The sequence below is a fragment of the Oncorhynchus mykiss genome, chromosome 4 (assembly GCF_057628025.1).
Source record: "Oncorhynchus mykiss isolate SJ-2025 chromosome 4, ASM5762802v1, whole genome shotgun sequence".
Classification (NCBI taxonomy): Eukaryota; Metazoa; Chordata; class Actinopteri; order Salmoniformes; family Salmonidae; genus Oncorhynchus; species Oncorhynchus mykiss.
In genome coordinates, this window is record NC_143025.1 from 73,406,885 (window position 1) to 73,423,689 (window position 16,805).

At 44.2% G+C, this 16,805-nt stretch overlaps 1 protein-coding gene across 2 annotated transcripts in view; it reads left to right on the plus strand.

Annotated features, from left to right (window-relative positions):
• The window catches only part of tulp4a (TUB like protein 4a), a 53,848-nt gene that overhangs the window by 19,383 nt on the left and 17,660 nt on the right, over positions 1-16,805 (plus strand). For both annotated transcript variants that reach the window (XM_036975985.2, XM_036975984.2), the window contains exons 3-5: positions 7,025-7,153; positions 7,739-7,900; positions 11,941-12,121. In XM_036975985.2, the coding sequence (XP_036831880.2) occupies positions 7,025-7,153; positions 7,739-7,900; positions 11,941-12,121 (472 nt within the window). The remainder of the gene's footprint in view (positions 1-7,024; positions 7,154-7,738; positions 7,901-11,940; positions 12,122-16,805) is intronic.

Consider the following 16,805-nt stretch of genomic DNA (forward strand, 5'->3'; position numbering starts at 1 on the left):
CCCAATCCAGTAATGACTATCAGGGGCAAAAACATTATACTGATCAGCTCCTAAGGGCAATGACATCTTCCTAATATTGATTTGTACCCCCCCCACCCCCTTTTTTTTGGCCTCAGAACAGCCTCAATTTGTCAGGGCATGAACTCTACAAGGTGTCAAGCGTTCCACAGGGATGCGGGCCCATGTTGTTTCCATGCTTCCCACAGTTGTGTCCAGTTGGCTGGATGTCCTTTGTGTGGTGGACCATTCTTGATACACACGGGAAACTGTTAAGTGAAAAGCCTAGCTGTGTTGCAGTTCTTGACACAAACCAGTGCCCCTGGCACCTACTACCATACCCAGTTAAAAGGTACCTACATTTTGTGTCTGGCCCATTCACCCTCTGAATAGCACACAAACACAATCCATGTCTCAACTGTATCGAGGCTTAAAAATCCTTCTTTAACCTGTCTCCTCCACTTAATCTACACTCATTTGAAATGGATTTAACAGGTTACATCAATAAGGGATCATAGCTTTCACCAGGTCAGTCCGTCATGGAATGAGCAGGTGTTCTTAATGTTTTGTACACTCAGTGTACTCCCTTTGGCACAGCTGGATAAGTTTGTTCTCAGTTTGTTCTAAGATGCCTTTTTGCACATCAGCAGAACCTGCCCTCATCTCCATTTCCCTGTATAAAGAACACTCCCCTCCACCTTGACAACCTTGGATCCAGCAGACCTTTGTCCTCACTCCTCTCCTCTACTGGTTGTACCAGTCATAGAAATAGAATGAATAGGATGGCTTGGAACCTCTAACCCTGGAAAGTTGAATGGGGATGCCCATTCTATTCATTGTATTTCTACAGTACAAGTGTCCTCTCCCCTTCTGCTGACTGGGCTGCTGGGGCAATGCATGGTACAGTTGTCCCTTTATTTGATTTGCCACCTCAGTAAAGCTGGCCGGGTCCTCCGTGGGTCCCTGCTGGTTCTCTGCTGGGTCCCTGAGTCACAGGCAGGGGCCATTCAGGGGCCAGGGCCACAATGACACTCACTGCCAGCCTGCCAATTGTCAGCTGTTGCTGCCAACTTTCCAGATAAAAGTGGTCAATGGCCTGCAGTTGTCAGGATATTAGTGTTAAGGGGATTTGAACTTGGCGCCTCTCTGTTACCTGAATGCCGTTATTAGTGGGAGAGGCAGAGAAAGTATTTTTTTATTTTATGTTTTTATATTTTGTGAACAGACTTATTGAATGTTAGCTACTGTGAGCTTCAAAAGTATTGGGACAGTGCCATTTTTGGTTTTGGCGCTGTACTGCAGCACTTGAAATTATACACTGTCTATGAGTTAAAAAAATATATATTTTACATTTTTTAACCTTTATTTAACTAGGCAAGTCAGTTAAGAACAAATTCTTATTTCCAATGACGGCCTAGGAACAGTGGGTTAGAACGACAGATTTGTACCTTGTCAGCTCGGGGGTTTGAACTTGCAACCTTCCGGTTAAAGTACAGACTGTCACCTTTCATTTCAGTTTTTTTTTTTTATCCATATCAGGTGAACCTTTTGACAAAATACCTCACTTTTTGTACATAGACCTCCCGTTTTAAGAATAATGTTTCTAGACACTTCTACATTAATGTGGATCCTGCCATGATTACGGATAATCCTGAATGAATCATGATTAACGAGTGAGAAATTTATAGACAAACAAATATCATACCCCCAAGACAGGCTAACCTCTCACCATTACAATAACAAGGGAGGTTAGCATTTTTTGGGGGGGGTATGATATTTATACTAAACCTTTGACAACTTTAATACATGTGAATTTGTCACATTACATTACTGTTCCCTTAAAATGGGGGGACTATATACAGAAAGTGTTGTAATTTCGAAACAGTTCGATATGGATAAAAATACCCTCAAATTATAGCAGACATTCTGCACTTTAACCTCAGTCATTGTTGTCATTTCAAATCCAAAGTGTTCAGAGCCAAAACAACATGTCACAATACGTTTGGTGCTCACTGTAAATATCCTAGTAGTAATATTCGTGTTGTGTGGTTGTACATTGGTATGCCCGTTCCTGCCCTTTAAATAAGAATCCTTGTAAGGGCCCCGGACAGGGAAAGTTGGGCTACTGTGCTGGTTTAGCCTGTATCTGGGGCTGTCCTGTTTTAGTGCGCTGTTTCCCTGGGCCCTGTGAGTTCTGTAGCTGCCAAGTCTGATCCTGTCTGTCTCCATGTGACGTCTGATCCCCTAAATCGCTGCGTCACGGTGCGGTCCAGGCACTCAGCTGTCCCCCTCAGGCCGCCTGACCAGCTCACACTAATCCCCCCAGCCCCACACAGGGCTAAATACGCACACTCACGCTCTCCCCTTGTGTGTGTGTGTGTGTGTGTGTATACAGTACCAGTCAGTAGTTTGGACACCTATTCATTCTAGGGTTTTTCTTTATTTTTACTGTTTATACATTGTAGAATAGTGAAGACATAAAAACTATGAAATAACACATATGTAATCATCTAGTAATCAAAAAAGTGTTAAACAAATCTAAATATATTATGTTTTAGTTTCATCAAAGTAGCCTCCCTTTGCCTAGATGACGACAGCTTTGTACACTCTTGGCATTCTCTCAACCAGCTTCATGAGGAATTATTTTCCAATAGTCTTGAAGGAGTTCCCACATGCTGAGCACTTGTTGGCTGCTTTTCCTTCACTCTGCAGTCCAACTCATTCCAAACCATCTCAATTGGGTTGAGGCCAGATCATCTGATGCAGCACTCCATCACTCTCCTTGGTCAAATAGCCCTTACACAGCCTGGAGGTGTGTTTGCGGTCATTGTCCTGTTGAAAAACAAATGATGGTCCCACTAAGCACAAACCAGATGGGATGGCGTATCGCTGCAGAATGCTGTGGTAGCCATGCTGGTTAAGTGTGCCAGACAGTATCACCAGCAAAGTACCCCCACACATCACACCATCTCTTCCATGCTTCACGGTGAGAACCATACATGCGGCAACACAGCGGTTGGAACCAAAATTCGCAAATATGGACTAATTGAACCAAAGGACAGATTTCCACCTGTGCATTGCTCGTGTTTCTTGGCCCAATCAAGTCTCTTCTTATTATTGGAGCCCTTTAGTAGTGGTTTCTTTGCAGCAATTCAACCATGAAGGCCTGATTCACGCAGTCTCCTCTGAAGTTGATGTTGTGAAGCATGTATTTGGGATGCATTTATTTGGGATGCAATTTCTGAGGATGGTAACTAATGAAATTATCCTCTGCAGCAGAGGTAACTCTGGGTCTTCCTTTCCTGTGGCGGTCCTCATGAGAGCCAGTTTCAACATACCACAGCAGAGGTAACTCTGGGTCTTCCTTTCCTGTGGCGGTCCTCATGAGAGCCAGTTTCAACATAGCGCTTGATGGTTTTTGCGACTGCACTTGAATAAACTTTAAAAGTTCTCAAAATGTTCCGGATTGTCTTAAAGTAATGATAGACTGTCGTTTCTCTTTGCTTATTTGAGCTGTTCTTGCCTTAATATGGATTTGGTCTTTCACCAAATAGGGCTATATTCTGTATACCACCCCTACCTTGTCACAACACAACCGATTGGCTCAAACACATTAAGAAGGAAAGAAATTCCACAAATTAACTTTCAACAAGGCACACCTGTTAATTAAAATGCATTCCAGGTGACTACCTCATGACGTTTTTTGAGAGAATGCCAGGAGTGTGCAAAGCTGTCATCTAGGCAAAGTGTGGCTACTTTGAAGAATCTGAAACATAAAATATATTTTTTATTTGTTTTACACTTTTTTGGTTACTACATGATTCCATATGTGTTATTTCATAGTTTTGATGTCTTCAATATTATTCTACATTGTAGAAAACAGTAAAAATAAAGAAACCCTTGAATGAGTAGGTGTGTCCAAACTTTTGACTGGTACTGTATATGTGTGTGTAACCAAAGCTGTTATCAGGATCTCTGTATTTGTATTTCCTCCCCATCTAATCAAGGGGTACAGGCCTGTGCCCCTGACTACTGCAGTAATAGATTGTATAATGCAGGCCGACAAATACGTTTCGCTTCAGTGAGGTTGTAGACGGTGCAGTGGCAGCAGGCTATAGGCCAAAATAAAATGGTTGGACTAGCCTTTAGAAAAACAGTCTGGTTATTTATTTTTTCATCCCTTGTCTGTGTAGTCTGGTCGTGCCTCTAGAAAGTGTCATCATCACGGTGAAAACCTAATGAGCTTTCTTTCCCTGCCCTGATGCCCCCACATCACCTGGTGACTTTATAGCCTGATGATGTATAGGGGTCCTTTCAGCTGTGTGTGAATGGCCTGCCCTACAGAGACATATCATTATAAGGACCTACAGTTCTATCTCCAGCCCTAAAGCAGCAGGCCTGGTCTCATTGTGCTGTGGCTCCCCTGTGGGTGTGTACTGGGGACAGGCCTATAGTACTGCAGAAGGATTTATGCCAGAGTGAGTGGGTGGGAGAGCACTGTAAATCTAGCGTAGTGGACCCCTTATTACTCAGGCTTTAGGCTGTGAGGAGAGGCTGTAGAAGGGATGGGTGTTCAGATGCTCACCTGTTGTGCCCAGCTGGAGGTGGAGATGATGGGTTTATGTATGTACAAATGAATACTAACAACACTGTGTTTGGGAGGGCTGATGACAGCTGGTGAATACATCCTTTATTCTTCAGTCTTTTTGAAGGTGTGTTTGACACAGTGCATTTGCTTGGACAGGGACTTAATCTGCACGTTCTGTAGATCTGTTTTATAATTCTGCCTATCTTGTCTCTCAGTTGTATCTGAGCGGAGGTCATGACCCCAGAACAGGTTTTCAACTCTGACCTGTGACAGTACACAGTGTGTTCTAGTGAAAGTGGTTCCTGTGCTATATAGGAGTGCAGAGAGTGATGGAGAGAGACAGAGCCTAGCGGGGTAATCTAGGTCTGAGCCCATAGGGGAGCTGATCTGATGGGCCTGCAGTCAGTGTAAGCCCTGATAAAGCCTGTGTGTGTGTGTGTGTGTGTGTGTGTGTTTTCCACGTGCTTTGGGTCTGTGGAGAGGTGCACCAAGCATGGGATTATACCTCTGGGAATAGGCAGTCATGCTACAGAAGACCAGACAAACAGAGGGAGTGAGAATGGGAGATTGAGGTAGGGAAAGAAGTGTGTTTTGGATGCATAGAGAGAGAGTGAGGGAGGATGGCAACGTGGGTTTTTATTTTTTATTTCACCTTTATTTAACCAGGTAGGCTAGTTGAGAACAAGTTCTCATTTACAACTGTGACCTGGCCAAGATAAAGCATAGCAGTGTGAACAGACAACAACACAGAGTTACACATGGAGTAAACAATAAACAAGTCAATAACCATAGTAGAAAAAAAAGAATCTATATACATTGTGTGCAAAACGCATGAGGAGGTAGGCAATAAATAGGCCATAGGAGTGAATAATTACAATTTAGCAGATTAACACTGAAGTGATAAATTATCAGATGAACATGTGCAGGTAGAGATACTGGTGTGCAAAAGAGCAGAAAAGTAAATAAAATAAAAACAGTATGGGGATGAGGTAGGTAAATTGGGTGGGCTATATACCGATGGACTATGTACAGCTGTAGCGATCGGCTAGCTGCTCAGATAGCAGATGTTTAAAGTTGGTGAGGGAGATAAAAGTCTCCAACTTCAGAGATTTTTGCAATTCGTTCCAGTCGCAGGCAGCAGAGAACTGGAAGGAAAGGCGGCCAAATGAGGTTTTGGCTTTAGGGATGATCAGTGAGATACACCTGCTGGAGCGTGTGCTGCCATCGTGACCAGTGAACTGAGATAAGGCGGAGCTTTACCTAGCATAGACTTGTAGATGACCTGGAGCCAGTGGGTCTGGCGACGAATATGTAGCGAGGGCCAGCCAACTAGAGCATACAGGTCGCAGTGGTGGGTGGTATAAGGTGCTTTAGTAACAAAACGGATGGCACTGTGATAAACTGCATCCAGTTTGCTGAGTAGAGTATTGGAAGCTATTTTGTAGATGACATTGCCGAAGTCGAGGATCGATAGGATAGTCAGTTTTACTAGGGTAAGTTTTGCGGCGGGAGTGAAGGAGGATTTGTTGCGAAATAGAAAGCAGACTCTCTAGATTTGATTTTGGATTGGAGATGTTTGATATGAGTCTGGAAGGAGAGTTTGCAGTCTAGCCAGACACCTAGGTACTTATAGATGATGGGGAGGCAGATGAAGAGAGTAAGAGAAACAGACTAGAGGGAGAGAAAGACGAGGATTAGAATGAGACAAAAGCAGACGCACCATCGGTCGCACGTTCACCAACCCTCTCCTCCTCAGAGTTACTACCTAAAGGTCAGAGCCGTGACGCAGATACAGTGCCGTACAGCTCTGTCTATTCAGTGACATCTGGGTCAGTGCAAAAGCCCATATATCTGTGATTCACTGTTGCCAGTGGGATCATCCATTTTGACTCTGTGGTCATCAAGCTGCACCGCTCCTACTCACATCTACTAACGCTTTCATACTCGCTCCATCTCTTTCTTTATCGCTCTGTCTTTCTCTCTCCCTCACACTCTTCCCCCTTTCTGTGAGCGCTTCAGCCAAAGTAGCTAATCAGTCCCCACTCCATCATCATCACCCCCCCATCACTCAGCCCTCTCTCCAGATTGAGTGAAGTTCTGGATGGGGGCAGGTGGGGTGCAAATGGTCCCCCTTGCTTAGTGTTCATGAGTATAGAGTATAACTTGAGAGTTAGCATGTTGAAGCGTGTTACAGAAGACAGACACTGAAGTTGTTCTGCCTCGCTCTGCTTCTGAGTGGCTCAGCATGATGAAAGGAGGTGGAAATTGATAGAAACTCATTATCTAAGACACTCAGGATATTAGGACTTGTTTTACGTCACTGGTGAAATTAGACTAACACACTTTGATGTATTTTATTCCAGTGTCTAAATGTGGCTCTCTGGAGAAATGGTGCTCATGTGATTCTGAGTTCTCCTGTCTTGTGGTGTGTGTCTCAAGGTGGTCCTGGTGCGATGGAACGAGCCCTTTCAGAAACTGGCCACTTGTGACACAGACGGAGGGATCTTTGTGTGGATCCAGTACGAGGGCCGCTGGTCTGTGGAGCTGGTCAACGATCGCGGGGCTCAGGTGGGATACACTATGGGCCAGTTTCCTGGACACGGAATAAGCCTATTCCTGGTCTAAAATGGTACCCTATTCTCAAATAGGGGCCATTGGTAGTACACTATATAGGGCAGTGTTTCCCCATTTCTAGTCTTCCAGTACCCCCAACAGAACACTTTTTTTGTAGCCCTGGAAAAGCTAACCTGATTCTACTCATTGAGGGCTTAATGACAAGTTGAATCAGGTGTGCTTGTCTGGGCCTACAACAAAATGTGTGCTTATATTTTATGTCTTATAGCAGATGCTCTTATCCAGAGGAACTTACAGGAGCAATTGGGGTTAAGTGCCTTGCTCATTCAACAGAGTTTTCAACTAGTCGGCTTGGGGATTCGAACGCTCTTAACCACTAGGCTACCTGCTGTTGCTAGGCTACCTGCTATTGGGGATACTCGAGGACTGGAGCTGGAAAACACTGATATAGGGAATAGGGTCCTATTTCAGATGCAGCCCTGTGCTAAAAAGTATGGTCAATGGAAATTCTTCATTGAGTACAGTATCTGACCTGTCCTCTCTGCAACCCCACCCCCCCCCCCTCCTCTTTTCCTGTAGGTGAGTGACTTCACCTGGTCTCATGACGGTACCCAGGCTCTCATCTCTTACCGTGATGGCTTTGTCCTGGTGGGCTCGGTCAGCGGCCAGAGACACTGGTCATCAGAGATCAACCTGGAGAGCCAGATCACCTGTGGTATCTGGACCCCCGATGACCAGCAGGTAACTAGTTCTAATACTCTACTACTCACCTGATGACCAGAGGGTAACTAGTTCTACTACTCATCTGACGACTAGCAGGTAACTAGTTCTAATACTCTACTACTCACCTAACGACCAGCAGGTAACTAGTTCTACTACTCTACTACTCACCTGACGACTAGCAGGTAACTAGTTCTACTACTCTACTACACACCTGACGACCAGCAGGTAACTAGTTCTAGTACTCTACTACTCACCTGACGACTAGCAGGTAACTAGTTCTACTACTCTACTACACACCTGATGACCAGCAGGTAACTAGTTCTACTACTCACCTGACGACCAGAAGGTAACTAGTTCTACTACTCACCTGACGACCAGAAGGTAACTAGTTCTACTACTCACCTGACGACCAGAATGTAACTAGTTCTACTACTCACCTGACGACCAGAAGGTAACTAGTTCTACTACTCACCTGACGACCAGAAGGTAACTATAGTTCTACTACTCACCTGACGACCAGAAGGTAACTATAGTTCTACTACTCACCTGACGACCAGCAAGTAACTAGTTCTACTACTCTACTACTCACCTGACGACCAGAATGTAACTAGTTCTACTACTCACCTGACGACCAGAAGGTAACTAGTTCTACTACTCACCTGACGACCAGAAGGTAACTATAGTTCTACTACTCACCTGACAACCAGAAGGTAACTATAGTTCTACTACTCACCTGACGACCAGAAGGTAACTAGTTCTACTACTCACTTGACGACCAGAAGGTAACTAGTTCTACTACTCACCTGACGACCAGAAGGTAACTATAGTTCTACTACTCACCTGATGACCAGAAGGTAACTAGTTCTACTACTCACCTGACGACCAGAAGGTAACTAGTTCTACTACTCACCTGACGACCAGAAGGTAACTATAGTTCTACTACTCACCTGACGACCAGAAGGTAACTAGTTCTACTACTCACCTGATGACCAGAAGGTAACTAGTTCTACTACTCACCTGACGACCAGAAGGTAACTAGTTCTACTACTCACCTGACGACCAGCAGGTAACTAGTTCTACTACTCACCTGACGACCAGAAGGTAACTAGTTCTACTACTCACCTGACGACCAGAAGGTAACTATAGTTCTACTACTCACCTGACGACCAGCAAGTAACTAGTTCTACTACTCTACTACTCACCTGACGACCAACAGGTAACTAGTTCTACTACTCACCTGACGACCAGCAGGTAACTAGTTCTAATACTCTACTACTCACCTGATGTTGCACAGAAGCTGTTTTGCTCCAGAACCACTCATTGTGTAACACCCACCTGACCCCTTGGTTTGATGGGGGGGCCGTGTTTAACATATGGAATCATGTAGTAACCAATACATTGTTAAACAAATCCAAATATATTTTATATTTGAGATTCTTCAAAGTAGCCACCCTTTGCCTTGATGACAGCTTTGCACACTCTTGGCATTCTCTCAACCAGCAACACGAGGTAGTCACCTGGAACACATTTCAATTAACAGATGTGCCTTGTTAAAAGTTAATTTGTGAAATTTCTTTCCTTCTTAATGCGTTTGAGCCAATCAGTTGTGTTGAGACCTGGTAGGGGTGGTATATAGAAGATAGCCCTATTTGGCAAAATACCAAGTCCATATTATGGCAAGAACAGCTCAAATAAGCAAAGAGAAACAACAGTCCATCATTACTTTAAGACATGAAGGTCAGTCAATTCAGAACATTTCAAGAACTTTGAAAGTTTCTTCAGGTGCAGTCGCAAAAGCCATCAAGCGCTATGATGAAACTGGCTATCATGAGGACTGCCACAGGAATGGAAGACCCAGAGTTACCTCTGCTGCAGAGGATACGTTCATTAGGGTTAGCAGCCTCAGAAATTGCAGCCCAAATAAATGCTTCATGGAGTTCAAGTAACATCTCAACATCAACTGTTCAGAGGAGACTGTGTGAATCAGGCCGAGATGGTCGAAACCACTACTAATGGACAACAATAAGAAGAAGAGACTTGCTTGGGCCAAGAAACACGAGCAATGGACATCAGACAGGTGGAAATCTGTCCTTTGGTCTGATGAGTCCAAATTTGAGATTTTATGGTTCCAACCGCCGTGTCTTTGTGAGATGCTGAGTAGGTGGAAGGATGATCTCCGCATGTGTGGTTCCCACCATGAAGCATGGAGGAGGTGTGGGGGTGCTTTGCTAATTATTTAGAATTCAAGGCACACTTAACCAACATGTCTACCACAGCATTCTTCAGCGATACGCCATCATTTGTTTTTCAACAGGACAATGACCCAGCACACTCCAGGCTGTGTAAGGGCTATTTGACCAAGAAGGAGAGTGATGGAGTGCTGCATCAGATGACCTGGCCTCCACAATCAGTCGACTTCAACCAATTTGAGATGGTTTGGGGTGAGTTGGGCCGCAGAGTGAAGGAAAAGTAGCCAGCAAGAGCTCAGCATATGTGGGAACTCCTTCAAGACTATTGGAAAAGCTTTCCAGTTGAAGCTGATTGAGAGAATGCCAAGAATGTGCAAAGCTGTCATCAACGCAAAGGGTGTCTACTTTGAAGAATCTAAAATATATTTTGATTTGTTTAACACTTTTTTGGTTACTACATGATTCCATATGTGTTATTTCATAGTTTTGATATCTTCACTATTATTCTACAATGTAGAAAAATAGTTTAAAAAAGAAAGCCTTGAATGAGTAGCTGTCAACTTTTGACTGATTCTGTACATGCTATATTCATGTATATTTGTTAGTTATATTAATATATAATATGTATTATGCTCTGTTATTTGTTATGTATTATACAGTAACGCGTCATACATTTAAATCCTTGACACTGCTTCTTTATGAACATTAAAATGAAAGTGGTCACTGACTAGGGTCAGTAGTTTTTCCTGATAATGTGATCTTACCTGACCAGGAAAAACTCCAGGTTCTAACCATTTCTGTGATCATGATGGAAGGAAGACAAAGTGTTTTTCCACAGCCACAGTATTTTAGTTCCACCATTTGGGGTGAGCAGGCATTTTGCTGATATCGTTTATTATTACGGTAAGTATCCTATATTAGAAAAGTTTGAAATGAAATACGTTTGGTAATATGGCTACAACCATCAAACTTGGAGTAGTAGTTTAAAGGAATATAAACTGGTGCACTTAAATGTTATAAACGTATCGTTCTGTTTAAGCAATAAGGCCCGAGGGTGTGTGGTATATGGCCAATATACCACGGCTAAGGGCTGTTCTTATGCGCGACGCGACGCAGAGTGCCTGGATACATCCCTTAGCCGTGGTATATTGGCCATATATTACAAATCCCAGAGGTGCCTTATTGCTATTATAAACTGTTTACCAATGTAATTAGAGCAATAAAAATACATGTTTTGTCATACCCTGGGTATACGGTTTGATATACCACGGCTGTCAGCCAATCAGCATTCAGGGCTTGAACCACCCAGTTTATAATCGCATCTATTCCGGCAATTTAGTACGACATGGATTTTTGGCCATATCGCCCAGGTCCAAGTCGGACTCGCTGCTGCCCAGCTCCAAGTCGGACTCGCTGCTGCCCAGCTCCAAGTCGGACTCGCTGCTGCCCAGCTCCAAGTCGGACTCGCTGCTGCCCAGCTCCAAGTCGGACTCGCTGCTGCCCAGCTCCAAGTCGGACTCGCTGCTGCCCAGCTCCAAGTCGGACTGCTTATCTGCATGATCTGTCTTAGGGAGGTGTTTTTGTTTGTTTGTCTGTGCTCTGACACGATGTCAGCTCAGTTTAGTTTGTTGGAAAGTTTGTTTCTGTCTCTCCAGCTGATCATCTCTCTAGCGCTGCACTTTCATTATTTTTAGTAGACAGAAATATCCTATACTAGATTTTAGGGCCAAGACACATGTCCATTGTTCGCTGTAACATATGGACAATAAAAGTTGTTTTCTATTCCAGATTCTAGGACCAAGATGACTTAACCATTGGTGTCCCTCCCTGGTTCTGTGTAACTGTGTTGTCATGTCTCTCCCCCTGCAGGTATTGTTTGGTACTGCGGACGGCCAGGTGATCGTGATGGACTGCCACGGGCGCATGCTGGCCCACATCCTGCTGCACGAGTCAGACGGCATTGTCAGCATGTCATGGAACTACCCCAGCTTCCTGGTGGAGGACAGCAGCGAGAGCGACACAGACTCTGACGACTACACACCACCACAAGGTACACTACTCTTACAATCCTTACCCAATCTACGCCCCAGTTACACCCCTTAGGCCCTACCCACACACCTTTGCAGGTACAGTCCACCCCCCTTCCCAAACCTGAAAGGTACAAATCCTCTCCCTCCAGAATCCTCTGTTTATGCCCCCCTTCAAGCTACAGTAACAGGCAGCCTAGGGTCACAGCAGGCACTCTCCTCTCAATCTGTTGTCTTCCTGTCTCCTCACCAGGGTTATGATTTACTAATCTGGCAGGACAGAAATACTAGTACACAGCATGAGAGATTAATCCGCCATAGAATACAATTTGAATCTGTAATAGGTTTAGGTTCGTTGATAAGACACGATGCCTGTTGGGAGCAGAATTCCAGGGAAGCGTTGGGTCCAGCTGGGTACCTCCCTCTGTGCAGATGAAAGCAGATGTGTGGCCATCTGTTCTCCTCTAATTTTTCCTCCTCTCTTTCTCAAATTTTTACATTATATCTCTCCTCCAGTGACCTGCTATGATGCCCTGTTTTTAAGAAAGGTCAAATGGGGTATGATTGAGAGAAGTGACCCTGAAGCAATATAACCCCAACATCCAATTTTAGGAAACGTGTATGAAAATGTTGACATTGGATCCCTAATGCTTCATAGTTTATATATAGAATTTAACTTTTAAATTATTTGACATGTATGTAATTTGTGACACTCACTTCACATGCACACTGCTTTGTAACTCCCTGTGGGCCAACTAATTAACGGTAGGAAATGGGACCGTGATCATTGGACTGCATTGAGCTCAGTCTATTAAAGCAATCCACTCCCAGACTGTGGGGGAGTAGGGGACAGGGACTCAAGAGGCCACTAAAAACAAACGAGTGTGACCGAGCGGAGGGAGGGAACAGATAGACGAGAAGAGGGAGGGATAGAGCAGAGTAAGGAGTGAGGAGAGTAGGGGACACAGTGGGCGCGGGGAGGACGTGTGCGACAGGGCTGATATTTGACAAAGGAGGTCCTAATAGCTGACTTGGTTTTGGGGACGGTGGCGGACAGCTGTCAAAGTCACACATCACCGGACCCCTGGTTGTGCGTCACACTGCCACCCTAGTGACCGCCAGTCTGGGCCTTTGTCATGGAAACTGATTTATGGATAATATGGCCCCCAATGTCATGTTTTATATGGTGGCTCAGTGCAGCCCTATCAAAAAACGAATGGGATTCTGAGTGAACTTCCAAAACCCATAACCCCAACCATATGGCTTTCAGGTCACATAGAATTAAATGTTACTTTCAATTCAGTCTTTTCGCTGCAGTCATTTACATGTGGCTCTGTGCCACGGCAAAATTATTGCTGCCATGTGGGAAAAAAATAAATATGCAACATTAAATATTTCTGCGAAGGTACACTTTGAAGATGCTAGAACAGTCCACATTTACTTTTTGTCTGCAAACAAAACGAGTAATGAATAGAAAAATCAGACTACACTGGAGTAGAATAGCTTCTGTTTACCTATTTGGCTTGTTGTATGTTCTTTGCGAGAGAAATATTCCTCTTGAGGCTCATTCAAGTTACGAGTGCCATAGGGAGGGAAACATGCATTCTAACAAGCAGTCAGTGCACAACAATTCTTGCTGTCGCGGGGGAAACAAACGTTTTAATGGCCTTTGTTAAAAAGAGGGGGGGGATCTTCCAGCTTTCCATTCCTACTTTATGTATTTCTTAACTCCTAAATATGGGCGAACTGCACCATTTTAAACCTGGTGTTTTTAGCAGAGGCATGGTTAAGCACATTACTGCTCTGCAATTCACTGTGAGTGCATAGGGGAGAGTGGGGCTAAATGCAACCCAGGACAATTGTCGGGTAACTTGGGGTAAAATGCCACCCTACCTAAATATATACAAAAAATTTAAGTGACCTAAAAGATTGTGACGAGACAAATTTATATTTCTTTGTTGAGCAGAAGTAGTGGCAACCAGGGAAGGTGTTGTGTGGGAAAATTGTGACATGGAAGTGGTTTCTGTGAGAAGTACAGGCATGTTTTTTTTTTGGGACATTCAATTCATCAATAGGATGCTAACCAGTTAAAATAAACTCAGCAACAAAAGAAACGTCCTCTCACTGTCAACTGCGTTTATTTTCAGCAAACTTAACATGTGTAAATATTTGTATGAACATAAGATTCAACAACTGAGACATAAACTGAACAAGTTCCACAGACATGTGACTAGCAGAAATTGAATAATGTGTTTCTGAACAAAGGAAATAACAGTCACTATCTGGTGTGGCCACAGCTGCATTAAGTATTCCAGTGCATCTCCTCTTCATGGACTGCACCAGATTTGCCAGTTCTTGCTGTGAGATGTTACCCCACTCTTCCACCAAGGTACCTGCAAGTTCCCGGACATTTCTGGAGGGAATGGCCCTAGCCCTCACCCTCCAATCCAACAGGTCCCAGATCCAACAGGTTCCAGACGTGCTCAATGGGATTGAGATCCGGGATCTTCGCTGGCCATGGCAGAACATTGACATTCCTGTCTTGCAGGAAATCACACACAGAACGAGCAGTATGGCTGGTGGCATTGTCATTCTGGAGGGTCATGTCAGGATGAGCCTGCAGGAAGGGTACCACATGAGGGAGGAGGATTTCTTCCCTGTAATGCACAGTGTTGCGATTGCCTGCAATGACAACAAGCTCAGTCCGATGATGCTGTGACACACCGCCCCAGACCATGACGGACCCTCCACCTCCAAATCAATCCCGCTCCAGAGTACAGGCCTCGGTGTAACGCTCATTCCTTCGACGATAAACGCGAATCCGACCATCGCCCCTGGTGAGACATAACCGTGACTCGTCAGTGAAGAGCACTTTTTGCCAGTTCTGTCTGGTCCAGCGATGGTGGGTTTGTGCCCATAGGCAACGTTGTTGCCGGTGATCTGTTGAGGACCTGCCTTACAGGCCTACAAGCCCTCAGTCCAGCCTCTCTCAGCCTATTGCGGACAGTCTGAGCACTGATGGAGGGAATGTGCATTCCTGGTGTAACTCGGGCAGTTGTTGTTTCTATCCTGTACCTGTCCCGCAGGTGTGATGTTTGGATGTACCGATCCTGTGCAGGTGCTGTTACACGTCGTCTGCCACTGCAAGGACGATCAGCTGTCCGTCCTGTCTCTCTGGCCACATCTGTAGTCCTCATGCCTTGGGCATCTTTCTTTTGCTGTTTTTCAGAGTCAGTAGAAAGGCCTCTTTAGTGTCCTAAGTTTTCAGAACTGTGACCTTAATTGCCTGCTGTCTGTAAGCTGTTTGTGTCTTAATGACCGTTCCACAGGTGCATGTTCATTAATTGTTTATGATGTAGATGAGCTACAGGTGATCATGTTTATTGCTAATAGCATACCTGATAATATGGACCATGCAATGGCTATGTGCAGCTAGGTTTCCATCAAATTTGCAACAGATTTTGATGCGAATATTCGATAATCTGCATGAAACAATATGTATATTTTCCCACCAGGGATGTGTTTCTATCAAACCTACTTTTGCAGATGAATGGCTGTGCCTGATAAGGTAGTGCACATAAAAATAACTTTTGCCATTAAATTCCCATAAAAATACAAGTTAAATCGCATTTTCAACTCTTCAGATGGTTTTGTCAGAAAAACGGTTGCTTTATATAACAAAGGTGCTACTCTGGTGCTGCTCTCTAGCCAACAGCTCACAGATGCTGTGTGGGTAGGCTACCTACATTATGAGATTATTGCTAACAGTGATATTATTTATTTGTCAAACGGTAGGCAAGCATCGATCATCATGTCACCAGAATAAGACCCTCGATATTTATTGGAGCATCAAGCTCATCACCTTATACATTCACTAACCCTGTGAAGATCATTATAACTTATTTCATATGTAGCCTAATAAACTGCATGCTTTCCCCAATCGTAGTGGGTGGACCACACAAACATCATCACATGACAAAAAGATCCCACCACGTCGAACAAACAAATTGTCTGTCGGCATGTATAACATTTTACCGGCATTTCATGTTTCCATCAGCCATGTCGTGACTATTTTCATGAATCAGGTAATTAATCCGCATGAAATGGTTGGATGAAAATGTGGTTTGTGTTATTGGGCTCATTTCGGGAAGTGGAAATTGTAATTTAAAGTGTGTCATCAGAATTTATTTTTCATTCATTTGGAGTAGAATATCCTTTTTTTAAAGTCACCAGAACTGAGCTTCTCAGTCCTACATAAAAATTATCCAGGGACCCCGTGGGTTTACCCCCCACTGCTACAAATTTTCCATTTGAATCATCATTTTACCCTAATTCAATGGCTCTTGTCAAAACCAACTCCCCTCATCCCTCCAATGGCCTGGAAGCAGTACTGTACAGCCACAAGGTTACCAGTTTAACCAAGGGGCCGATATGTGATATAACTGTTTTAATAGGCCTTTGTTAGAGAGAGACCCGTGTGTTACACAAACCTCTCTGTTTCCTGCATCTCCCCTGGTCTTTGGTTTGGTAAGAATTTATTTGGTGGAACACCTCTCAGCCTCCTTGGGAAGTGATGTGCATGATTAGCAGCTCACATAACGGCCTCCATTTTATGTGCACTGTTTTTTTTATTGCGTCTCATTGGTTGCATCGACGCCTGGGCCAGCCTCCCCCGGTGATGTGTTTAGAGTCTGGTCAGTCGGTGTG